Source organism: Plecotus auritus (genome assembly GCF_963455305.1).
Source record: "Plecotus auritus genome assembly, chromosome: 7".
Classification (NCBI taxonomy): Eukaryota; Metazoa; Chordata; class Mammalia; order Chiroptera; family Vespertilionidae; genus Plecotus; species Plecotus auritus.
This window is the reverse complement of record NC_137774.1, coordinates 61,858,024-61,885,221: the sequence shown is the minus strand read 5'-3', so window position 1 is coordinate 61,885,221 and position 27,198 is coordinate 61,858,024. Positions and strand designations below refer to the sequence as shown.

General features: G+C 51.5%; 1 protein-coding gene across 1 annotated transcript in view; it reads right to left on the bottom strand.

Moving 5' to 3' along the window:
- Positions 1–6,646: 6,646 nt before the first annotated feature.
- The window catches only part of OTOA (otoancorin), a gene marked incomplete at its 5' end in the record, with an annotated part of 58,896 nt that continues 38,344 nt past the window's right edge, over positions 6,647–27,198 (bottom strand). The window contains 8 exons of the mRNA XM_080678664.1: positions 6,647–7,085; positions 9,418–9,613; positions 12,412–12,509; positions 12,987–13,123; positions 13,322–13,464; positions 19,292–19,447; positions 22,708–22,895; positions 25,303–25,432. Of these exons, the coding sequence (XP_080534790.1) occupies positions 7,015–7,085; positions 9,418–9,613; positions 12,412–12,509; positions 12,987–13,123; positions 13,322–13,464; positions 19,292–19,447; positions 22,708–22,895; positions 25,303–25,432 (1,119 nt within the window). The 3' untranslated portion in view covers positions 6,647–7,014. The remainder of the gene's footprint in view (positions 7,086–9,417; positions 9,614–12,411; positions 12,510–12,986; positions 13,124–13,321; positions 13,465–19,291; positions 19,448–22,707; positions 22,896–25,302; positions 25,433–27,198) is intronic.

The window sequence follows — 27,198 nt, the reverse complement described above, 5'->3', positions numbered from 1 at the left end:
CACAGTGGTCAGTTCAGAGATGGGTAGGCCCAATCACAGTAAATCCAGGCGCCTTTGCTGGCACGACCAGGAAAGACAATCTCTCCCTCTCTTTCTCTCTCTCTCGCTCTCACTCTCACTCTCGCTCTCAACATGGCTGAAGTGTTCGGCTATCCATCTAATGCCGATGGTGCTGCCATCACAGTGAGCCCACCTGAAAGCGAGGCCAGGCTGCGAGAGGGCAGAGCCAAGAGACCGCAGGAGGGAAACCAACTCCCGGGGACTCAGTTGGAGCCTTTGGGTCCGGCCAGGCCTGAATCCAGGACCTTCCCTGGCTCTAGGCAGGGATGTAGTCGAGAGGGTCCCTACAGGTGACTCAGAGTGCTCCGCCAACTCCCTGTTACCCGCTGCCATGGGAGCAGGAGGAGCTGCTGCCAGCAAGGAGCAGCGCGAAGTGAGGACAGAGCCTCTCCCCGTGTCTAGGATCCAGGCAAGGACCAAGTAAATCTCCTGCAAGCACGAGTTTGTCAAACTGAACTGGTAGAGGACCCCTTTTCAAGGAAGCAGCTAAGGGAAGCCAGACACCATGTAAAGAATGCAGGATGGGGAGAGAAACCAAGATGGCAACATAGGTAAGCACCTAAACTGCTGCCTCGCACAACAATTTCAAAACTACAACTAAAAGACAGAACGGACACCATCCAGAACCACAGGAAAGCTGGCTGAGTGGAAATTCTACAACTAGAAGGAAAGAGAAAAGCTCACAGAGAATTGGAGGTACAGCAAAGGGTCTTTGTGCACGCAGAGGGAAGGGCGGCTGAGAGCCTGGCTGACTTTCTCTGGCGGAAGGGGGAAGGAAGCCCCCGACCGCACTGAACCCCAGTTCTGACTGCACTGAACCCCAGTTCCAGGCGAGCCCCTGGGGACCCACGCTCTTACGGGGGGAATCTGGACTCTCGGGCGGAGACTCGGGAGCCGGGGAAGGCAGAGGTCTGGGGGCGCGCACATGCCAGTGTGCACAAAGGCTGCAGAGGTTGCCACAGGCTTTCCCTAGTGGAAGTGAGTCAGAAGCTCCTGACTGCACTGAGCCCCAGTTCTGACTGCACTGAACCCCAGTTCCAGGCGAGCCCCTGGGGACCCATGCTCTTGTGGGGGGAATCTGGACTCTTGGGCGGAGACTCGGGAGCCAGGGAAGGCAGAGGTCTGAAAGCACGCATGTGTGCGCAAGGGCAAGGCTGCCGGGAAGCCAAGACTGTCTGCTCTGCCCTGAGACTCCACCCCATCCAAGCTGAGCACAGAGGCTATTGCAATTTGGCAAGTCTAATCCTATAAGGCTGTCTCCAGCACCGAACTTCTGCCAGCATAGACACAGCTGATCCTTACAGCCAACTGGCCTGGAGGTCAATTCCTCCCAGTGATACCAACAACAATCAAGACTTAACTACAACAAGGCTGTACACACAGTCCACAAAGGGGTGCACCAAGAGTATCCACCTCAGGTAAACTGGGGAGGCCGACCCACTGGGCCATATAGGAAACCTAGCACACAAATCCACAATACCAACTCAGGGAAGCAGTGAAAATGCGGCGTCAAAGAAACAGATCACAAATGAAAGAAATGGAGGAAAACAAATGACTGGATATAGAATTCAAAACCACAGTTATAAGGCTTTTCAAGAATATCCTAGAAAAGGCCAATAAATATAACGAGACCCTCGAAGATATGAAAAAGGACCAACTAGAAATTAAACATACACTGACTGAAATAAAAAATATTATACAGAGACCCAAAAACAGACTAGAGGAACACAAGAATCAAGTCAAAGAATTGAAATACAAAGAAGCAAAAAACACTCAACCGAAAAAGCAAAAAGCAAAAAAATAATCCAAAAAGTTGAAGATAGTGTAAGAAGACTCTGGGACAACTTCAAGCGTACAAACATCAGAATTATGGGGGTGCCAGAAGAAGAGAGAGAGCAAGATACTGAAAACCTATTTGAAGAAATAATGACTGAAAACTTCCCCCACCTGGTGAAAGAAATAGACTTACAAGTCCAGGAAGCGCAGAGAACCCCAAACAAAAGGAATCCAAAGAGGACCACACCAAGACACATCATAATTAAAATGCCAAGAGCAAAAGACAAAGAGAGAATATTAAAAGCAGCAAGAGAAAAAGAGTTAATTACCTACAAGGGAGCACCCATACGACTGTCAGCTGATTTCTCAACAGAAACTATGCAGGCCAGACGGGAGTGGCAAGAAATTTTCAATATGATGAATAGCAAGAACCTACAACCAAGATTACTCTACCCAGCAAAGCTATCATTCAGAATTGAAGGTCAGATAAAGAGCTTCACAGATAAGAAAAAGCTAAAGGAGTTCATCACCACCAAACCAGTATTGTATGAAATGCTGAAAGGTATTCTTTAAGAAGAGGAAGAAGAAAAAAGTAAAGAGAAAAATTATGAACAACAAATACATATCTATCAACAAGCGAACCTAAAAATCAAGTGAATTAAAAACCTGAGGAACAGAATAATCTGGTGAATATAATAGAATCAGGGGCATAGAAAGGGAGTGGACTGATAATTCTCAGGGGGAAAGGGGTATGGGGGGTTCATGAAGAGACTGGACAAAAATCTTACACCTATGGATGAGGACAGTGTGGGGGAGGTAAGGGCAGAAGGTGGGGTGGGAACCGGGTGGAGGGGAGCTATGGGGGGAAAAAGGAGAAACAATTGTAATAATCTGAATAAAGATTTATTTAAAAAAAATTAATCTTACCAAAAAAAAAAAAAAAAGAAGAATGCAGGATGGGCCCAGGAGCTCCAGGAGCCACAGCCCTTTTCAGGAAACCTGGTGTCACTGGGAGAGAGCTGTCGCGGGCCGCCCGGCGTGACCCCTACAGCCAAGACCTCCCCAAATGCCAGCTTCCCCCGGAGGATTTCATGAACAGATGGGACCCTTAGGAAATGTCCCTCCTCATTCAACAAGAGAAAGAAGCCAGGTAAGCTTCTGACTTTCATATTGCTTGCCTGCCCTTGCCCTCCATAAACAAATGTCTCTTCTATTCCTTTTCGCTCTCTTGTGTCCTGCTGCCTGGAGATCATGCTAGACAGAGATACACATGGAGCAATAGATAGATAGATAGATAGAAAGATAGATAGATAGATAGATAGATAGATAGATAGATAGATAGATAGATAGATGATAGATAGACAGACAGATAGATAGCAACTAGATGGATAGGTGATGGGTGATTACCGGCAGAGATGGATAGACAGGCGATTAGATAGATGATAGATATGTGTGAACCCCCTTGCCTCCCTCAAGTCTCTGCTCAGTCATCCTCGTTTCTATGAGGCTTCCCCCGACCACCTGATTTTTACTTAGAGCTTGTTCACGCACCCCCTCTCGCCCTACCCCCTCCCAGCCACCACCACCACCACCACCACCTGAAGCTCCCAGTTCTTCCTTCAGGTTTAGTTCTCTGTCTAGTGTTATCACTCCCTGATGTGTGCATCACCTGCCTCCCCGTGCCCAGCAGGACAGAGCTCCATGGTCCGGGCTGTGCCCTGTGTCCGCAGTGCCCCGCCCAGGGGCTGGTAGGAAGGTCTCAGGAAGTTTTGTTAAATGAATATATTCCGATCATATGTCCCCAGGTGCCCTGGAGTTGAAGTTTCCCAACATTTGTCTGATCAAAGGTCCTACTGAGTTCAGTTTGGTGTGAGGAGGGAAGTGGTTTCACTCATCTATTCAACAAATAAGTAACTACCACCACCCGTGGCCCAGCTGCTGGGGCTGTGGCCAGGAACCCCGGCAGCGAGCTGACAGACAGGGCTGCTGCCTACAGCAGCTTAGGGTCCATGCTGGAGAGTGGCCATTCTTCCCATCCCAAATCCTTCCCGGGGACACGGACCCAGGAGCTGGGCTGGACACCCAGGGAACCCACTGGGCTGCCATCAGCCTCAGGTTTCCCAACCCTGGGTCTCAGAGCAGGTCATGGAGAGGCAGCATGGAGAGTGGGCCGCGCAGCCTGACATGCAGAGAGCAGATGGACATGCAGTGGATCCCATGGGAAAGTGAGGAGACGAGACGACCACACACCTGGGGAGCACCATGGCTTCGCCTGGGATGCTCTCTCCTGAAGATGGGCGATGTGCCTACTCCACGTGCGGTTCCCTGACCTGGAAAGCCTTCGGAGAGATGTCCTGCCCTCACACCAGGCCCAGTGTCTGGAGCGGGCGTAAGGGGGAGTTCAGCCGAAGGACCTAGGGGGGTGATATTCAGCACAGCCAGTATGGTCCAGTGCTGACCAGTCATAACCAGCGCTGGCACCTGGTACCTGCCTGCAGGTGACGGTGATGCCTGCCTCCAGCTGGGGATGCAGATGGAGATGGGATGCACCCACAGGGCTGACACTGCAAGGTGAGCAGAGCAGCCCTCCCCGCGTGCACAGGGCTGCACCCTGCCCCCTGCCCCCGGGGCCTGCGGGGCACAAGCTGGATTTGTCTTCCTGCCTGAGGCCATCACCAATTATATGTGCTGTGAGGCACGCTGGCCTCCCGCCAGAAGAAGAGGTGAAGGAATTTATAGAATCTCTCTCTGATCTAACTTATTAGAGAAGCTAAAGGAGGCTGCTCTGCGGGAGATAAAAAAAAAAAAAAAAAAAAAAAAAAAAACAGCATTCAATTCCCACCATGAGTCAGGCCTGTGACAAGAGTTCCTGTCCCCTGACCTGGAAAGTGAGGATCATAGCAGCACCCCCCTGGAGGGTCGTGATGAGGGCGAGGTGAGCCCTCGGAGCAGTGCCCGGCAGAGCTGGCCCTCCAAAACGGGCCCGGGTCCAGGAAAAGATTAGAGCACATGACGCAAGGGGACAGCGAGACACAATCACATGCCATTGGCAGCGTGAAGTCTACTGGAAGGAGGGTTGTTCGCTGTCACCGCCAGGATAATGCAGGGGACAGGGGACGGAGGGATCCTGGCGAGATCGAGGACCTTTCTGCTCCAAATGTGCACAGCCACGCCCCGCCCAGCGTCCCTCTCCAGGCGCTGGCCCAGCCCAGCCACCCGGGCGGCGTGGCCTGTACCAACAGAAATGATCTGGCTGGGGAGGCATCAGCGTCCTTCCCCATCCCGGCCGATGGCAGGAAACCCAATCCTCGTCCACATGGCACCTGCCGGGCCACCCCTTCCAGACTCCAGCCTTCTCACTGCCTGTCCTCACCACCTGTGACATCTCACCTACGCTGGTCTCTCTCTGCAGCACCTGCCCAGGCTGCTGTGTGTCTTCTCTGATAAAGATATGCATCCTCTTGAGCCAGAGGCGGAGCTGAGGCCCCGGGCGCCCTGCAGCCCTCACAGATGGGCCTGGCCAGCGCTGAGTCATGAAGCACGGATGTGGCGGTGTTGCTGCCACCGTGAGGCCAGAGCCTCAGCGCCACTCAGACCCAGGAGCGCCAGGCTCCTCTGAGGAGGATGAAGAGCGTTTTTGGTCTTTTTTCTCTTTCTCTGTCATATTTCTTTTTTATTATTATTATTATTTTAGAGGGAGAGAGAGAAACGTAGATGTGTTGTTCCACTTACTTACACATTCATTGGTTGATTCTTGTATGTGCCCTAACCGGGGATTGAACCCACAACCTTGGCGTATCAGGACAATGCTGTAACCAGTGAGCGACCCGCCCAGGGCCTCTGTCTACCCATGCTACTTTTTTGTTGTTGTTAATCCTCACTCGAGGATATTTTTCCATTGATTTTTCAGAGTGTAAGGGAGGGGAGAGACAGACATCGATGTGAGAGAGACACACATCGATTGGTTGCCTCCCACACACGCTTGATTGAGCCTGCAACTGAGGTCCATGCCCTTGACCAGAGCTGAACCCGGAACCTTTCAGTCCGCAGGCCGAGGCTCTATCCACTGAGCCAAACTGGCTAGGGCCACGCTCCTTTTAAATACCTACCTGTCATGCCCTGACCGGTTTGGCTCAGTGGATAGAGTGTCGGACTGCGGACTGAGGGGTCCCAGGTTCGATTCCGGTCAAGGGCATGTACCTTGGTTGCGGGCACATCCCCAGTGGGAGGTGTGCAGGAGGCAGCTGGTCGATGTTTCTCTCTCATCGGTGTTTCTAGCTCTCTACCCTCTCCCTTCCTCTCTGTAAAAAATCAATAAAATATATTTAAAAAAAGAAAACCCCACCTGTCAGGGAACGGGAGGGGTGGGATGTGCTGGGGGAGGGGAGTGCCCAGCAGCCACGGCCACCGCTGAGTGGCAAGGGCACCTGGCTGGCTGTCACCCAGAAGGCACAGCCTGGGGGCGCAGCACACGCTGTCCCCTTCCTGAGCTTTGCCTCCCTGAGCCGAAGGCCAAGAGCGGCCTGAAACTTGGAGAAGCACCTTTCCCAGCCCCCAAAAGGCTGTCTGCCCTGCTGGCCACGGCCCTGCTGGCCCGCCCTGCGACTGGCTTCGCAGCGTTTCCTTTCATTTCAGTCCACCCCATCCGGGCCTGGAGCAGCGGGGCCGCGAGAAGAGAACTCAGGGGAACCAGCCGTCCATTGGGCTGACTCCCGGCGGAATGCAGGCGTCTGGAAAACGTATTTTAGAATCAATTTAATGTTGAATCATGTTAAAGGTTTTAATTCCCAAGCAATGGAATGCCCCGAAATGCCGGTGAATCCCAGCAGCCAGGCAGGAAGCTGGGTCCACCCTGCCAACGCTGAGGAGACCCCAGGGGAGCCTGGAGCCCCGGGGCCTGCGGGCAGGAGGGGCCATCGCAGGAGCCCTGCTGTCTGCCTCTCCCTGGAGAAAGGGCAGCAACTGTGAGAAGGTCTCAGGCCGGCCGATGGCAGCCCCCCCTCCCCTTCCTGAAAGCTTCTGTCCCTCTGGCCGGCGAGAGGCTGGGATGGGGCCGAGGACTGGGCCGAGCAGGATCCAGCGTGGCCTTCCGGGACCTTCGTTCACGCCACCCTGGTGGGGGCTCGGGGTCGAGGCCTCCTGAACGGCGTGGGTAATGGAGGGGTGCCTGCAGGCGGCTCACCGCGGGAGCGTGGGCGCTAGGACCAGCAGCGGGCAGCCAAGCCAAAGAGCCCGGGAGGCAGAGGCCCCTGCAAGGAAACACAGGGAAGTACAGGGGGTCTCACAGCCAGGGCGGGGCACATACCAACTCCTCCGTCTCTTAAATGGGAATGATGCCCAAAGCGGGCATTGGAGGGTGAGGATTTCCCTAGAGTGTGTGAATGGGCAGCACAGAGCTGCCTTCACAGAGGAGTCACCTGCGGAGCGGGTTCAAATGCAGATCCCAGCCCTCCTCCCACGCCCCCGCAGATTTCCGGTTCAGCAAGGCCCAGGAATCTGAACTCTAAGAATCAGAGCACGAAGCAAGTTTAGGAAGCAAGAGATTCAAGGCCTGGCCCGCTGGAAGTGTCCACCCACGGCCAGCCGCTCAGCCTGGGCCTTGATGGAGGAGAGAGGCATCTAGGATGGTGCCCGGCTGAGCACCTGCAGGGACGGTTTTGTCAAGGTCCTGGCCACTTTCTGCCACTGCCGGCTCAAGGCAAACTGGCCCTGCCTCTCCGCTCTGCCAGGGATGTGGCAATATCAGTCAGAATTGCCAGCGCCCAAACCTGGGCCCCTGGCTGGCCCACTCGCAGAGTTGCTCCTGCAACTTGAACGGACGCAAAGTATACAAGGTCACTTGCTGCTGCATCCTTTGTAACAGTAAAAAACAAAAAGCAGAACCCAGTGAATTGTCCGTCTACATAGACCTAGTTAGGTCAAGTTATGGCATCAGAAAACCAGCAATTGCACAGCTCTGTGGGCAGACGCGGGACTGTCTCCAGTGAAAAATGCAGGACGCAGAACAAAGCGTATAAGCTCAGTCACAGCGCAGAGGTCAGCTAGGGTGATGAATCTGCACCAGGCTCAGGACGCTGGCAACAGGCCGTGGGGGGGTGGAGGGGATGTCACTGCATCCCTTTTCAGACCTTACATTTTTTGAAACATGTATTATCTATTGTGTGTATTATGCACACAAAACACTACAACATTTAAAAGTAATTTCTAAATGTATGCACATTGTATTTTAATGACATTTTTAAAATAATAACAGTAAATCACAGGGCATGGCTCCTCTTTACAAGTGCCACCTCTGGCCACTGCGGCAGCAGAAATTGGGAGCCCCCTACCTCGCCAGCCCAAGAGGAGGCTGGAAAAGGTAGAGTGCAGGCTTAAGTCCACGTTCTCTTTCTCTCTGGGTATTTGCTCACGCTGTTCCCTCTACTGGGACACCCACAGGCGGCTGAGTACACGTCTCCCCACCTTGGGTGGGGCTGAGCCATCACTCACTGTCTCGGGACGTTTCCATGGCCCCTCCCCGGTGTCCCCCGCTAGGGCAGCTGCGTCTCCTATGTGTTCCCTCAATGCCTGTGTTCCAGCCACAGCACCTGCCTCATGCCACCTGGGCGCCATGTCTCCCTGCCCCACACTCTGAGGATGGAGGACACGAGTGGCTTGTTCACAACTGTCTCCCCACATCTTAGCCTGAGGATAGTGCTCACTAAAGACAGAAGGAATCACAAAGTGGGCAAGTGAGGGGAGGAGGCGGGGGGGTGGTGGCGGGGAGGCAAGGAGGAACTGCAGGAAGCCAGGTCCCATGCACACACGCACACACGCGCGCGCACACACACACACAGCGCGGCTTCTCGGCTTCCCCCTTCTCACCTCCTGGCTTCTTCCCTTCCCTGTTCATACCAGCTTTGAAATCATCTTGTTTATTTACAAGACAGCTGGGCCTGACTTGCTCACCTCTGTATTCCCAGCCCCTACCACAGGCCTGGCACATAGCAGGTGCCCAGATGTATTGGTTAGACTTAGTAATTAATACTGCACAGTGGGAAGGCAGGCGGAGGCAAAGGCACCAGTGAAGTGAATTTAGTCATAAGTGGCTCTGATTCAGTGGGTTCTGGGTGAGGCCCGTGACACTGGTGGCTTTTAAAAGCTGCCCTGGTCCTGGCCGGTTTGGCTCAGTGGATAGAGCATCCGCCTGAAGACTGAAGGGTCCCGGGATTGATTCCTGGTCAGGGCACATGACCAGGGTGCAGGCTCGATCCCCAGTAGGAGGCGTGCAGAAGGCAGCCCATCAATGATTATCTCTCATCATTGATGTTTCTATCTCTCCCTCTCCCTTCGTCTCTGAAATCAATAAAAGAATAATTTTTAAAAATAAATAAATTAAAGCTGCCCTGCACCGGTGACTTCCACGTGCAGTGGGGAGTTGAGTCACTGTCACGTGTTTGGTAAAGACAGGACTTTTCTCTGAAGGCAGAATCCCCAGTGATCCAGAGACCCCGTCTTGCATCTTAGGCCCTTCCCGCCCAGGCCCAGGAAGGACACGAATGAGGACCAGGGATGGGTGTGGGCAGGGGCTGTCCCGCTCACCTGGGTGAGAATGGGAGGATGGGGTCTGGCTGGGGCTTGCGCTCGGGGAAGCATCCAGCGAGGGGGTCGTCTTGGCGCCATCTAGCGCCCGCTGGAGGCTCTGCAGCTGCGGCGCGCGGAGCTGGCGGCGCTGGGTGGGGGTCACGGCAGCCGCGTTCTCGGGGCCCAGGGCCGCGATCTGCTGGGCGGAGAGCTCCTGCGGGAGAAGGGCAGCGCCTCGGGTATCTTGTCGTGCCCGCTTTACAGTTTCTCCTTAAAAATCATACACTTTCGCTACCGAAATAAGTATTTTCTAAAAGCAAATTTCCAAAAATGCAAACCCAGAATGACTTACCATCAGTAACCATTAACATAAGCCAAAAGAAATAAATGCAACATTGTAGAATGCTAGCCAGGCTTCCTGGCCAGCAACGGCTGACGCTGCGCCTGTGAGCGCGGAGGTTAAAGGTGCCATGGAGGCGTTAAAGGCAGTTGAGCTCCAGGGGAGACTCCCCCTGAAGTCACAGGCTAAGGGGGCTGACGGGGTGAGTGCCCGCTGCCCGGGACTGTGCTCCGTGCAGCGCGAGGCGGCCCGAGGGGAGGGTGCGGGCAGAGGTCGCAGCTGAGAGGCCCAGGGACCGAGCCCGCGCGCGGCCGCGCAGCTGGGACTCTGGTCACAGAACCTCCCGAGTGTGGACCGGCTGTGGGTGGCGGGAGGCTCCTCTCTGTGCGGGTTCCACCAGGCCACGGGCCCTGTGCGGGGGTGGGGGAGTGAGGGGGTGCGGGGTCTCCCAGGGGTGTCTGCATGGGCACTGCACGTGGGGGATTCTGCGCGCACGGGGTCTCACATGACCCGAACACGCCGTTTCTGAAGCGGCTTCAGCTCGGAGGAGGCGCCGGTTCCCGCGGGTGTGCGGAGGCCACGGACTTCACGGCTGGTTTTCCAAGGCCCAAAGGTCCCAGAGGGGCTCATGCTTCCCCCCCCCCTCTCCCCCTTCCCCCTCTTTCCCATCCAGGGAGGTGCGTTCCTGGATTCGGGTCAACCCTCCCCTGCCCCACTCAGGACACAGCTCAAGCTCCTGCCGCTCCCCCGTGCTTCACTCCGGATCCAGGGTGGGTGCACGCCCTCGCGCCTCCGGGCCTCTCCCCTCCACCCTCCTCTCGCCTGTCCTGCCTGGGGCATCGCCTCCTCTCTCTCTCCACACACACACACACACACACATGCACACACACACAGCGCGGCTTCTCGGCTTCCCCCTTGACCTACCATTGACGGTCTGTATCACAAGCATTAGCCATTTTTCTAGTGTTGCTGACTCGCCCCCCAGAGGCCAGATTGAACCTCTGGGTCTGCTGCACTGTTTTACAAAACAAGTTCAAAGAGGCTGCCAACACTTAACTCTCAGAGATTCAGTGAAAGGAAGCCCGCACGCCTGGGCCCGCGTCACCCCGCACCGCCATCACCCTGCCCTGCTGTGCCAGAGCTGAGCAGCCTCCCCAGGTTCCCGCCATCCAGGGTCTCTTCCAGGCCCTGCGGACACTGCTCCCCCTTCCCCCCGGCATGCCCAGGTGCGCTGGGCCTGTAGCCTAGCCCAGCGCAGGTGGTCAGTAGGGATTTCTGTAGTTAATACCGGAGCCAGGAAGCAGCCACAGGCCGCACTCCATACAAGACCATGAGACAGTGCTCAGCAACGTGTCAGCATTCGGGACCAAGATGCCTGTCCCAGGCAGACCCGGCCTCTCAGTGGCACCTGGGACTATTCCCCGAAGCAACCAGGAGCCTGCCTGCTGGGAGCTGTCCTGGGCATTGGGGTGGTTCAGGTTCTGTGTGTCTTGAAATGAACCAATGATGAGGCATCATGGGAGTTTGTCTAAGCTCCTTCATGTGTCTGATCCAGTTGAGGGGGCGGAATGTGTTCCCACTCACCCAGCAAGGAAGAACGCCAGGGCCCGTCGCCACCAGAGCAGACTGCCCCTGCGCACTCCCAGAGGCCGCGCCTGGGCAGGAAGCCAGGGCCTCTGCCTGCACCCTGCTTCCTTAACTTCAGTGGTCCAATTCCTCCCTCTCAGTATTCTCCATGGTAGGCTGTCACCTGGCCTACTGCGGCTTTTTAAACACGTTTCTTTAAATCAATTCAATGTGTTTACTGAAATGTATTTTTAAAGGAAATATTACCCAGGACCACAATCCCCCATCTCCAACTCTGAAGTCCAAAAAAGTCTGCAAATGAAAAGTTTTTTCTAAAATTTAAGACAAACTTGTTTGCCAGCTGAGCCTGACCTGAACTGACATGAAGCCATTTAGAGTCTCTCTCTCAATTAGTGTGACTGGCCAGAAATAATCAGTTTCCTCGCAGAAATGGCAATGTATGTGCTTACTGGTGCCTCCCCAGGTACTTCTGGGGCTGTGAAGTTACATACTGTACAGTCACGAGGTGATCTTTCTAAAATCTAGAAAATCCTGAATTCTAAAATACACCTGTCCCCAAGGGTTGGGGATAAGGGAATACGGACCTGTCACGTCATTATAAACAGAAAGTCAGTGCCATTTGCTACGAAGAGAATGCAACTTTAAAAAACAAAACTAGCTCGGCCAGTGTCGCTCAGTGGCTGGGCATCGACCTATAATCCAGGAGGTCACGGTTTGGTTCCTGGTTGGGGCACATGCCTGGGTTGTGGGCTCCATTCCCAGTGTGGGGCGTGCAGGAGGGAGCCAATCCATGATTCTCTCTCATCACTGATGTTTCTATCTCTGTCCCTTCCTCTCTGAAAGCAATACAAAATATATTTTAAAATAAATAAATACAATTAAAACATAAGTTAAACGTTTAAGAAAAAACTATTTTAAAAAATACTGAAATTATCTTTTGACATGTCCGTCGGTGGCATGCAGCTCGCCGCTGGCCCCTGATCAGAAGCCAGTGGTGCCCGCGGAATGCAGGGCCCGCCATCTGCTTCCTGGTGTGATATGAAACGGGGTCAAGCTCCAACTCACTTAAGAAGCAGAGGACCTACTTTGAATGTCTCAGCAGGAAGGCATCTGATTGCTGATGGTTGGAAATACGGCATCAAATCCTTGTCCAGCGCCCGGAGCTCTTCCTTCGTTAATCCAGCTGGGGAGAAAAAGGAACCACAGGATTTGCTTCAAGACAGCGGAACTCAACTTGTTTTATCAATGATGCTGCAGAAGGTACGGGTCTGCGCATTGGAGGTGCGCGTCCCTCCTACAGAAGGCCCTGAAAGCCCCTCTGGGAACTGTGTCCTAATCAACTCAGAAAAACAGCGTGGGTCGCATTAGCCCTGATTGGTCTCCTACGATGAAATGTATACTCAGAAGGTGCATTTTTAGATCAAGTGTAAAACTATTTAGCAGTCAATTCCATCACATTCTAAACCACTTTTGGGTGCACAGAACCACCAATAGGGCTTGTTCAAAGGGCAGACTTGTGACCCCACCCTCTGCAACTTCATGTGCTGAATCCAGGTTTTACTGGAATGATACAGATGTCGCTACACAAGCCCAGGATTCTTTTCCTGTCCCCAGGTCTAAGGTCAGAAAAAGAGAAGGGCATGGTCAAGGTGACTCTTACCGGCAATAGTCCCAAGTTCCTGCAAGACAGAGTTGGACCACTTGGTGGGTTCCCCAAACACAACTTCTGCCTTCCTCTTGAACTCGGCCAAGACAGGGGTGCTGCAGAGCAGGGTCCCGATTCTGGCCACCACCACCCTGGTTAAGATGGAGGGACATAGCGTGAGCTTGGGAGATTCTCCAGCCAAAAGAGGTGTCAGCTCAGCACCAAAAAAGGATCCAGCTAACCCCACCCCATTTGTGCCCAGAAGGGTGGCCAAGCATCAGAAGTGGAGGATCTTGCTGAAGGAATGAACCGTCCATCCTTGGCCATGTTGCACACTATCGTTTGGTTACCTGAATTCTGAGATCTTTATAAGTGAGATTTCGGTGACGTTCATGGCACACAGAGTTGTACCGAGTCCTACTAAGTGGAAGCTCTTCAGATCCTGGATGCGATAGCCTGAGTCCTCCAGGAAGCCTCGCAGGATGGATGTGGCCTACAAAAATGAGGAGGGATAGGAGATGAAGCGCTCAGGGATGACCAAGAGGCCTCAGGGGATAACTCAGCAGCCTCCTGATGGATCCTCCACCCACTCCTAGACCCAGTGCCCATTCCAAACCATGGCACCAGCTGGCCTCCGCGTCTGCGCTCTGGTCTACGGAGGCGTCTGCAGGCAGTGAAGTGTTTGCATCCTCCACTAGCATTAAAGGAACTGCCTCCTGGCTTTGCTTCAGTCGCTTATAATCTTCAGAAAGCTTGGACATTGAAGTTCTCCTGCACCAGGATCCACACTTTTCCAATATCTGTTTCCACTGCTTTCTGACAAAACCTTACACTTGTCTGCCTTGTTGTGCCTGTGCTCAAATCAGTCCTTCAATCTGAAATGCTATTCCTCATTCCCACTATTAAAATTCAACCATCCTTTTATTTGGGGGGTTCAAGTCCAATGTCACCTTCTCCTTGAAGTCTTCCCTGACTATCTGAGCCAGAATGAATTTTTCTTTCTCTAAGGTCCTACATAAGTTGCCCTCATTCTTCAGTTCCAGAGAGCAGCACATCAAATGCTGTGGTGTTGAAAAAATACAGGATCTCTTCAATGAACTTTCATGTAAGGGGACTGATGTTTAGGGTCCCTGAAATTCTACATGATGGCCATCCACTGTTTATGACCTTTCCGGAGGGCATTCTGAGTTCCAGGGTGATTTGAGGGCCTGCTCCTGACCAGTTAAGGCATCTCTTAGCTGGACTGTAGTGATTGGTTCTAGATTGGACATGTGATCCAGTCAAAACCTACCAGGACTTTAGCTGGCATAATTAGGAGAGGAAAGCTTTCTTTACTCTGGACTGGACCTGGAAAGGAGAAACACCTGAATCTACTAGAACTCATCACATGGAAAGAGCCTGCCTCTAATGAAGTCAACCAAAAGGGAAGCTGGGTTAAAAATGGCAGGAGCCTGGCCGGTGTGGCTCAGTGGTTGAGCATCGACCTATGAGCCAGGAGGTCATGGTTCGATTTCGGGTCATGGCACATGCCCCGGTTGTGGGCTCAGTCCCCAATGTGGGGCATGCAGAAGACAGCCAATGAATGGTTCTTCTCTCATCATTGATGTTTCTGTCTTTCTCTCCCTCCCCTTCCTCTCTGAGATCAATAAAAATATTTTTTTAATGGTAGGAGACAGAATCCTAATAATAGTGTTGAAGTCCCTGGATCCAGCCATACCTGAACTCTACACTTGAACTTTTCAGTTATGGGAATCAATAAATTCCTTTTCTTGCTCAAGCCACTTTGAGTTGGGTTTCCTGCCACTGTAACAAAATGAGCCCTGATATGTATTTGATCTGCCTGAGCTGGCCCTGAAGAAGGATCCGAGTCAATCTACCGGAGAAGAACTGCATAAGAAAGTCTGGTGCCCTCAGTGCTCGTGGGGACAAGAGCAAAGATACAAGAGGACAAGAGCTCACAAGGCCAAGATGGGGAGGAGACAGCCAAGGACAAACGTGTCTTGAATGGGCGTGAGGATCACAGGGACACCGTGAACTTCCATATTCCTTTAGCATCAGTCCATCCCCATCACACCAGGAGAACCAGACAGCGTTGAAAGTTTGGGCAATGATTGGGATGTTAAAAAAAAAAAAAAAAAAAAGTGACTTGTAGCAACGGAATTCCAGTTTTCATGTGGCTGTTGCTTTCCCATTTCTCTAGTCTGTTTAAATGCTACCTCTTTAGAGAAGACTGCCTGGATCCCCATCTCAAGTAGCCTCCCTCCTTGCTATTTCTATGAGCACTTTGTCCATTTGATGCTTCTCATTTATCACAATTTTTTAAATTTTCCACCTTAATTGCTCACTTTTTTGTCTGTATCACCAAGTAGAACCAATAAAGATACATACCTTATCCAGCTAGTTCACTATTGTATCCCCAGCACCTAGCACAATGCCTGGCGCACAGTGGAGAATGAAGAGTGAAGGACAGCTGAACGGTGAGCTATAGAAGTTGTAGGCAATGTGTCCTCCTGGGAAATGGCATCTGATGCTGCCTCCACGTGGTGGATTGGCTTCAGGGAGATTTCCCATGTTTCCGCAGGAAGTTGCCCTCAATGATCACCAAGCTCACAGATCCATGGGAAACTTCAGTGACACCACACTCAGACTTCAGTGTCTTTGATTGGCATTATATGCACCCAAAATAATAGCTAATAATACTGAATGCTACTGTGTGCCAGCACGTCACATACCCCACCTCACTAATCATCACAACCACCCCACGAAGTAAGTATGAATATTATCCCTATTTCACAGATGAGGAAACTGAGGCACAGAGAGATTAGGTAACTAAGCCTAGGTTACACAGCTAGTAAATAATAGTCCTGGGATAAGACTCGCAGGTGGACCTGAGAGCCTGCCCCCTCGAAGAGACAAAGTCTTTTTATGAGCCTTCACAACCAGGTTTCACTAGTTGGCTCATAGCAATATGTGCTCCCCCAACTATCGGGAATGCCCATTTTAAAATGAAAGTGCAAAAATACAATTTAAACAAATGACTTGAAGATGTGGTATTAAATTGCCCTTGCCACTGGAAGCTGGAAAATGCATACTCAGCCTGCCCGGTGCTGAGCTAAAACATAGTTACTTGAATGGCGGGACCAGTGTATCTGTAATTATCCCAACACGATTAGTACTAATACTTTTAGGCAATAATAAGCACTAGAAAATGAAGCATTGAGCTCTGCTCATTCGCCAGCTTCTAGAAGAGGTTATTTCTCCTGCTGCTGGTTTTAAGCTGAACTCGCTGTTAATGTAGTTCCTCCAGGTCTATTAATCGAGGACATGCACTTAAGGGTTTGATTGACAGCTAATGGTGAGGAACTGAGCACAAATGATACAAGCAAATATTAGGTTTGCACATTTTCTTCAAACATATTGACAAATCTCACTGCGACCTGTGGAAACTAAAATTGCTGCAAAAGGAAAGAGATACTCTAGCTTCCAAGTTGGGTATGTTTTTCTGCTTTCTCCCAGACTGTGACTAGAAAGGTTTTAATATCAAAATGTGGTATGGCACTTCTCAAACCAGTCAAAACCAGTTTGAGAGTCGCAGAACCCTTGAACTATGGAATGTCAGAGTGGAAGGAACCTGATTGCTGCATCTAAGCTTTTCATCTTGCAAATGCGGAGACTATTCAACTGCCAGAGAGAGAAAGTATAATGATGACGATGATGAAGATGCTGATGCTGACAATGAAAACACCTAATTTTGATTGAATGCTATGTGCCAGACATTGTTTGAAGTGTTTCACATGTATTAGCTCATGTAACCCTCATGGCCAGGACCTCCACATCACCCAGTTCCAGAGGACACAATTCACACGTGTCCTATTTGAGTGGTGCCACTCGGCCTTACGTGGCACGTGGCCCTGAGAGTGGGGGACACACCTTGGTTGCCTGCCCTGTATCCATTCTTTCCTTGTTGACACCATGCCTTTGGCAAACCACTCAGTATTTATTCCCTCTTGCTGTTGTAACTACTTACCACAAATGTAGTGGGTTAACACAACACACATGTATTCTGTCACAGTCCTGAGGTCCTAAGTCCTAAAGTGGGTCACTTTTCTTCCTGGAGCCTCGAGAGAAGTCCTCCCCTTGCCTCTGGCTTCCAGAGATTGTCTACACCCCTGACTCAGCCCATCCTGCAGCCAGCAGCACCACACCTCAGGTCTCTGTCCTCCACGCCCATTATCACACGCCTGTCTGTGGCCCTCCTGCCTCCTTTTATGAGAATACGTATGATCACACTGGGCTCAATGGACAATCCAGGTTAACTCCCCATCTCAAGGTCCTTCAATTAATCACATCTGCAAAGCCCTTTGCCACACAAGGTAACATATTCACGGGTTCTAGGGATCAGGACCCAGACACCTTTGGGGACCTGTATGAAGCCTACCATACACCCACCCCACTCTCAGTTCATATGGACATGGTGAGATGGAGCCACTCCCTGACCAGCCAGCATACTCTACCCCTGACAGTTGTCAGGAGAGGCAGTCACATGAATGAGTCAATGTTGGGACTTTTTCTTTTTATATATACTAGAGGCCCGGTGCATGAATTCATGCACAGGTGGAGTTCAGCCAGCCCACCCTGATAGGGCCCGATTGGGCCAGCCAGGGGAAGGGGCTGCAGGCAGTTGGCAGGCCAGCTCCACCTCCTGGTCGAACTCCAATCAAACTGGGCTGGGCTGTGGGCCACATTTTGCACCATGGGGTCTTGGCAGCGTTGGCTGCGATTTGGAGAGGTCTCACTCCAGGTTGTTGGCGGGGCCTGTGTCTCACTTGGGGGAAGCTGAATGTTGGTTTGTCAGTGCCAGGTCCATGGTGCCATTTATTTTTAAATGGCCAGTGTGTGCCATGGCAGCTCCTGCATTGAGTGTCTGCCCCCTGGTGGTCACTGTGTATCATAGCTACCTGTCGGACGGACACTTAGCCTTTTATATATAGAGATTTTTTTATTGATTTCAGAGAGGAAGAAAGAAGGAGACATATAGAAACATTAAGGATGAGAGAGAATCATTGATCAGCTGCCTCCTGCACACCCCCAACTAGGGATTAAGCCCACAACCCAGGCATGTGCCCTTGACTGGAATCGAACCTGAGACCCTTCAGTCCTTAGGCTGACACACTAGCCACTGAGCCAAACCGGCCAGGGCAATGCTAGGACTTTTTCAAAGGCTAATGAGGAAGGGTAGTTCTTGTGGGTTGTTAATTAGATAATTTGTAAGCCCAGTGCTAAAAATGACCCTGAGAATGAGATAACACAGAGCAGCTGAGACCCCCCTCGCTAGCAATACAGTGGATTAACTCCCTCCCAATTGAAACAAATTCTGGAGAGAACTTCTTTAGCACATGAAGGATTAACCGACACAGGACTCGCCCTCCAACAAAAAACAACAAGAAAACTGAACAAATTATATAAAAGGACTGTCTTCAGATGTTGGACATCAAGCAGCACAGGACTATAATTCTGAGAAGAGCAAAGCAAGTAAGGTGACCCCTAAAACTGCCCTTGTTCATTGCCCAAAGGCCGTTTCCAGGCCATGGAGCAGGGAAGGGAACCCAAACACGCCCAGTGGTCCAGCTTAGTTGAGGATACAGAGGTTCACATTTGGAGAGGTCAGGGCACCTATAATTGGTGAGGATGTGCTGGCGAGGAAAGCCCTGCACAGACAGCTCACTCCAGAGATCTGCAGGGAGGCCTTCTCAAGTCAGCTGAGCACTGACCTACGCAGGCAGGAAGCAAAACTCCACATAAATAGTAAATAGCAGGCCGAGGCATCAGAAAGCAGGGGCTGGACAATTCTCAGGGCTCATATGGAGCTGGAGAGAGTCCGCATCCCACCCGCCTGACGAGAGAAGTCTTGAAATACACAGAGCAGTATTAGGCACTCTTCTCAGAACCACGTCTCAGTCATGGGGATAAACTAACCGCAAATTGAAGGTCACTCCACACTCACCCTCATCAACTTCAAAAGGAAGGCCCCCAAATCAAACTGATCTGCAGGTACTTTCAATGTGTGCCTGCACAAAGCCCAATACTCTTCAAAGGAGTATAACTAAATCAAGCACTCAAAATATAAAATTAACAGTGCCCACCAGCCAGTCAAAATTATTACGCTTGCACATAAGAAAACATGGCTCATAATTAGGAGAAAAATTACTCAATAAAAACAGATTCAAAATGACAGTGATGATGGAGTATTTAAAAGAGCCAGCCCTGGACAGAGTAGCAGAGTTTGTTGGACACCGTCCTGTGCAGCAACATCCACCTACCTGTCCTGGGGTCCATCCTGACTGCTGGCTTAGGAAAGCCACGGTGTCGATGGAGCTGAGGTCCAGCTGCTCCAGCTCACTGTCGCTAAGAGCCAGAGCAATGCGGCCCAGCGAGACGATGTGGTGTTCCCTCCAGGAAGAAGGCGTGTCCCAGACCTTCAGAGGGAAGAAAGCCAGCTTAGACTGAGCTTTACTGACAGTATTTAAAACAGACATAGAGTAAACCTCTTTAATATATAAACTTTTTTGTGAATCATTAAGAAAAAAATGATTATATTTGTTTTTAAAATAGGCAAAAGATATGCACAGAAAATTCCTAAAAGAATAAATAAACATATGGACATATGGGGGAAAATTCCCTCTCAGTTATAACTTTTTAAAATGTACATTAACAACAATCAAAGAGCACCATGTTGGCTGATGATACTGATAAGGAGTAAAAAGAATGAGCATTTATTGGTGCTGGAAAGATATGGGGTAAAGTATACCCTCATTTGTTGATGTTGAGAATATAAATTGGTACAGGCTTCTTAAAGGGAAAATTGGCTATTCTATATAATAAAAGGCTAATATGCAAATCGACTGAACAATGGAATGACCGGTCACTATGATGCGCACTGACCACCAGGGTGCAGGTGCTCAATGCAGGAGCTTCGCCCTGGTGGGTCAGTGTGCTCCCACAGGGGGAGCACTGCTCAGCCAGAAGCTGGGCTCATGGCTGGCGAGTGCAGCGGCAGTGGTGGGAGCCTCTCCCACCTCCGCGGCAGCACTAAGGATGTCTGACTGATGACTTAGGCCCATTCCCCATGGGGAGCGGGCCTAAGCTGTCAGTCAGACATCCTCCGATGGCTTCCAGATTGTGAGAGGGTGCAGGCCAGGCTAAGGACCCCCTCCCCAGTGCACAAATGTCGTGCACCGGGCCTCTAGTAATTATATATTCTACAACTCTCCTTACAGCTGAAACAATAAACACGTCAAACTTCTGGTTCTCTTCAGCTGGGGTTTTCAGGGGAAGAAGAAAAAGAGCACTTCCTAGAAACCATCCTGTCTAGCCCAAACCACTTGCAGGATGGGTTCACCCACAGATAGTGTTTACACAGATGGGGTTCACCCACAGATGGGTTCACCCGCAGATGGAGTTCACCCACAGAAGGAGTTCACCCACAGATGGAGTTCACCCACAGATGGGTTCACCCACAGATAGGGTTTACACAGATGGAGTTCACCCACAGGATGGGTTCACCCGCAGATGGAGTTCACCCACAGATGGAGTTCACCCACAGATGGAGTTCACCCACAGATGGAGTTCACCCACAGGATGGGTTCACCCGCAGATGGGGTTTACACAGATGGAGTTCACCCACAGGATGGGTTCACCCGCAGATGGGGTTTACACAGATGGAGTTCACCCACAGGATGGGTTCACCCGCAGATGGAGTTCACCCACAGAAGGAGTTCACCCACAGATGGAGTTCACCCACAGATGGAGTTCACCCGCAGATGGAGTTCACCCGCAGATGGAGTTCACCCACAGATGGAGTTCACCCACAGATGGGTTCACCCGCAGATGGAGTTCACCCACAGATGGAGTTCACCCACAGATGGAGTTCACCCGCAGATGGAGTTCACCCACAGAAGGAGTTCACCCACAGATGGAGTTCACCCACAGATGGGTTCACCCACAGATGGAGTTCACCCACAGATGGAGTTCACCCACAGATGGAGTTCACCCACAGATGGGTTCACCCGCAGATGGAGTTCACCCACAGATGGAGTTCACCCACAGATGGAGTTCACCCACAGATGGAGTTCACCTGCAGATGGGGTTTACACAGATGGGGTTTACACAGATGGGGTTTACACAGATGGGGTTCACCCACAGAAGGAGTTCACCCGCAGATGGAGTTCACCCACAGAAGGAGTTCACCCACAGATGGGTTCACCCACAGATGGAGTTCACCCGCAGATGGGGTTTACACAGATGGGGTTCACCCACAGATGGAGTTCACCCACAGATGGAGTTCACCCACAGATGGAGTTCACCCGCAGATGGAGTTCACCCACAGATGGGGTTTACACAGATGGGGTTCACCCACAGATGGAGTTCACCCGCAGATGGGGTTTACACAGATGGGGTTCACCCACAGATGGAGTTCACCCACAGATGGAGTTCACCCGCAGATGGGGTTTACACAGATGGGGTTTACACAGATGGAGTTCACCCACAGATGGAGTTCACCCACAGATGGGGTTTACACAGATGGGGTTCACCCAGAGATGGAGTTCACCCGCAGATGGGGTTTACACAGATGGGGTTCACCCACAGAAGGAGTTCACCCACAGATGGGTTCACCCACAGATGGAGTTCACCCACAGATGGGTTTACCCACAGATGGAGTTCACCCACAGATGGGTTCACCCACAGATGGGGTTCACCCACAGATGGGTTCACCCACAGATGGAGTTCACCCGCAGATGGGGTTTACACAGATGGAGTTCACCCACAGAAGGAGTTCACCCACAGATGGAGTTCACCCACAGATGGGGTTTACACAGATGGGGTTCACCCACAGATGGAGTTCACCCACAGATGGGTTCACCCACAGATGGAGTTCACCCACAGATGGGTTCACCCACAAATGGAGTTCACCCACAGATGGGTTCACCCACAGATGGGGTTCACCCACAGATGGGTTCACCCACAGATGGATTTCACCCGCAGATGGGGTTTACACAGATGGAGTTCACCCACAGAAGGAGTTCACCCACAGATGGAGTTCACCCACAGATGGGGTTCACCCACAGATGGGTTCACCCACAGATGGGGTTCACCCGCAGATGGGTTCACCCACAGAAGGAGTTCACCCACAGATGGAGTTCACCCACAGATGGGGTTCACCCACAGATGGGTTCACCCACAGATGGGGTTCACCCACAGATGGGTTCACCCACAGATGGAGTTCACCCACAGATGGAGTTCACCCGCAGATGGAGTTCACCCACAGATGGGTTCACCCACAGATGGAGTTCACCCGCAGATGGGGTTTACACAGATGGGGTTCACCCACAGATGGAGTTCACCCACAGATGGAGTTCACCCACAGGATGGATTCACCCACAGATGGAGTTCACCCACAGGATGGGTTCACCGCAATGGGGTTCACCCACAGTTGGGGTTCACCCACACATGGGGTTCACGGAGAGCCCACTGGATGGTCTTTGCGCAGCCTAGGGGGGAAACTGAGGTACAGAGGGGAGGCCTGGATACTTCACGCAGTGAAACTGCAACAAGAAAACAGGTGAGCGCTCCTTCCTGGCTTGGCACTCCTTGTGGGCTCGGCGCTTCATGGCAGACGGGCTGGCACGTGGTGTGGGTTTTGCTTCTGTTAACTATCCCTCCCTCAGGTGGACTTTACCTGAATCGCCTTCTCCTTTAGGGCTGTCAGCTGAGGCCGGAGGAAGCCCCCAATGGCCCCCAGAAGCTCCACGCTCCTGAGGAACGTGGCTTCCTCCAGGCAGCGCAGGTCCTGGGGAGCCCAGCAGGCATTGGCTTCGGCCAACTTGAAGATGTCATCGGAAGAGGGGGCCTCAACTCCATGGCAACCTGAAACGGGAGCCGCAGGGGAGGCAGGAGGAAAGCAGCTCAGGAAATGTGCTTCCGTGTTGACATGAGTAATGCTCCTGTTGGCTTCATCCCCGAGAGGCAGTGCAATGGAGAACTGACAGCAGGGACCCGGGGACAGCTTGAGCCCCACTTCTGCCATTTCTTGCTAATCACCTGGTAACAACATTGTGAACATGCCAATGTTTCGCACAGCCACCTGCACCCAGTAGGAGTTTTGCAACATCACAACTAGACTGCAAACTGCCTTGAGGGCAGCAGGAGCTGCTGGTGAAGATCCTGGCTGCAAATTCAAATCCAAAGCTCTTTAACCCTCCGCGCTTTCTGGACTGGACAATGAGGGGAAATCCCCTTGTCGGACTTTTGTGAGGACTACATGGTGTCACCCATAAAGCACGTGGTGTCAGGGAGGCAGTGAGCACTCTCACACACTTTTTATCTATTTGAGTTTGAAACCCAGAGTTAAGGGTTTCAGAATTATGAGAAAGGACCACTCCTAAGAGTGGGAGGGAGGATGACTTGCCCTCCATAAAATCATGGAGGGGCTGGGCCTTCCCGTCCCAGGCAAGAGCAGAAGTGGCTGCTGCTTTTGTTGCAGCAGGAGAGCCCACCCAGCTCACTCTTTGAGCAGCTGAAAACTCACCTGGTGACCCCGCTACCCATACTCAACACAGAGATGAGAGATCGCCTTTGTGGCCCAGTGGTGGCAACCAAGGAGAAAACCCACAGCTCCTTGTCTTAAAAGCAACCCTGGACGCTGATGCACCAGCCCCATCCAGCGCTTCCCAAGCCTGTGCCACTCCCGTCTCACGGCATCTTCAACGCAAATGCGCTGGATTCCAATCAAGAGTGAAACTGGACCAGGTCAAGGGCACTGCGTGAGGCCCTCAAACATCGTTATCATAATCCACTCGGAGGGGAAAGAAGACCCATCCCTCCTAGATGCCCACCCTCCTCTCCAGGCAAAACAGGCCCGGGGGGAGGGAGGCAGTGTGGACCAGGAGCTGGTCCTGCCGCTGCGTTCCCAGGCACAGGGCAGGTGCTCAGCATATATTTGTGGAATGAATCAGCACACACACAGGTTAAGTGAAATGAAGCCAAGTAGTAATCTTGCTAAGCCGTCAGCTGCTATAAGCACAGTGGTAACTAACGCAGAAGCACTGCTGACAGCTCAGACCATGCACTGGGAGTGCGTCCTCCCGCATGTGCACAGACTAGGAGTGCTGCCACCTGACCTCTGGCTGCGAGGCTCTGAGGAAAGTGGTGAACTTCCCCGTATTTGGGGACACACCCAAGAGCTGCCACTTACTAACACTGAGACTGTGGCCATGTCTCTTCATCTCTCTGACCCTCCAGTTCCTTGGTGAAGAAAATTGGGGAGATCACAGTGCCCAGCTCACAGGGCAGGGGAGGATGAGACAGCACGAGGAGTGGTGGCCACCCGGGGAAACATAAATCAGGTTGGAACGTTCTCTGCTGGACGCCCGGGAGCCCCTTCCCAGGGTGACGCCCAGTGCTCAGGCCTCTTGCCAAGGCCCCGAGGGCAGGCCGGTGTCACCCCACCCCGTCACCCATCCTTCTGCCTGGAAGACTCTAAAGCCAAATGTCCACGGGCCCCTCCCTACCTCCTCAGGTCTTTACTCAAGTGTCAGGTTCTCACTGAAACGTCCCTTTTCAAATTACAGTCCCATCCATACTCCCTGACTTTATTTTCCTTCGTGGCACTTAGCATCACTCAACATGCTACTGCATCATTTATTGCCTGGCTACCCCCAAAACATTTGAACGTGAAATCAATAAAAATGCATTTTTTAAAATAAAAACACCTAACACTCCCTGAGCATTTCCTACATGCCAGGCTCTGTGGCAACATGTTAGAGGTTTAAACCCATTAGTCCTCACACAAGCATGTTGAACTCGTGGCCCGCAGGCTGCATAATAAACGAGACATGCGGCCCACCGGCCGCGAGTTTGATATGCTTGCATAACCTACTCAGGTAGGAACTTTTACTGCCATTTTACAGAGGATGAACACTGGGGCACAGAGAAGTTAAAAAGCTAACCCAGATCACACAGTCAGCACGCGGCAGACCCAGGGTTCAAACCCACCCAGTCTGGCCCCAAGCACTGCAAACAGCCACTCAGACACTGGGACCCATTAAGCCAATCGTTGTGAAATGCTGTGTCCACCAGTAAACTACCGGCCCGGGTCAGGCACGCAGCTGCCCTTCAAGTCACTATACAAGGGGGACCGTTGCTGTGTGGATTCTTGCCATTCTGTTGCTTTGCAATCATTTCACCACTCCCCCAGAGAGGAGGCCTCTTGATACCAGTGACTCTGCCGAAACACTTGTGCCATGGCACGGGCTCAGGTACCCCGTTCACTCACCAGGGCTGGGGTCAGTGCCAGAGCCCCTCTCGCTGCTATTCCGAACAGATTCAAAGACAGCCCAGAGGAATTCTTTGGGGGGCAAGATCCCGACCATCTTGGAAGCTGTTTGTTGAAGGATATCAGGAAACTGTGTGAGGTAGAGAAGAGGAATGAGGAGGAAGAAATAATAAAGCACAGTAAACACAAATTGAAAGCAGGGTTAAGCTAAACCAGGATTCACTGGCTCAGGTTTTCCTTTCTTCATAGCAGCTTCTCACATAAATTTAATCTCTAGCCCAACTAACCTGGTTTCTACAAAGGATCATATAAAACAATACTCAGAGTCACTGAGAGGTATTTTGTATTTGATACTTAATGAGAGGATATCCTCAGTAAACAGAGATCTGGAGGAGAAACCAATATGGCAGCATAGGTAAACACCTAAACTGCTGCCTCGCATGACAATTTCAAAACTACAACTAAAAGACAAAACGGACATCATCCAGAACCACAGGAAGGCTGGCTGAGTGGAAATTCTACAACTAGAAGGAAAGAGAAAAGCACACTGAGACTCAGAGGTGATGCAGGAGGCAGAGGTACTGAGACGCAGGTGCAGAGAGGACTCAGTAACTGAGGGCGCGGGTGGCTTTCTCAAGCGGGAGGCAGACAAAAGCTCCCGACTGTGCTAAACTCCAGTTCCAGGTGAGACGCTGGGGACCCAGACTCATACGGGGTGAAACTGGACTGTCAAGAAAGAGAAAAGCACACTGAGACTCAGAGGAATTGCGGAAGGCAGAGGTACCAGGCGCACGGGCAAAGAGGGCGGGCAACTGAGTACGCGGCTGGCTTTCTCAAGTGGGAGGAAGACAAAAGCTCCCTACTGCACTGAACTCCAGTTCTAGGCGAGACTCTGGGGACCCAGACTCATTCGGCGAGAAACTGGACTGTCTGGCAGCAGGTGGAACTCGAGGGTGGCTTTCTCTCAGAGGTGCTTGCAGCGATTACCACAGGACACTGAGACCCAGGGGCCTATTAGGGCAGGGCTGATGGGAAACCAATGCTGTCTGCTCCGCCCTGAGACTCCGCCCCATCCAAGCTGAGCACAGAGGCTTTTGCAAGTCTTGTCTCATAAGGGTGTCTCCAGCACAGAAGTTCTCCCAGTGTAGACACAGCTGATCCTCACAGCCAATTGGCCTGGAGGTCAATTCCTCCCAGTGATACCAACAACAATCAAGGCTTAACTACAACAAGACTGGGCACACAGCCCACAAAGGGGTGCACCAAGAGTGTCCACCTCAGGTTAACTGGGGAGGCTGAGCCATTGGGCCCTATAGGACACCTAGCACACAAAGCCACTCTATAAATTCAGGGAAGCAGCCAAAATGTAGAGACAAAGAAACAGGTCACAAATGAAAGAAATAAAGGAAAGCAAACAACTGGATATAGAGTTCAAAACCACAGTTATAAGGTTTTTCAAGAATTTTCTAGAAAAGGCCAATAAATTTAGTGAGACCCTCGAGGATATGGAAAAGAACCAACTAGAAATTAAGCATACGCTGACTGAAATAAAAAATAATCTACAGAGATCTAACAGCAGACTAGAGGATCGCAAGAATCAAGTCAAAGATTTTAAATACAAAAAAGCAAAAAACACCCAACCGGAAAAGCAAAAAGAAAAAGAATCCAAAAATATGAAGATAGTGTAAGGAGCCTCTGGGACAACTTCAAGCGTACAAACATCAGAATTATGGGGTGCCAAAAGAAGAGAGAGAGCAAGATACTGAAAACCTATTTGAAGAAATAATGACAGAAAACTTTCCCCACCTGGTGAAAGAAATAGACTTACAAGTCCAGGAAGTGCAGAGAACCCCAAACAAAAGGAATCCAAAGAGGACCACACCAAGACACATCATA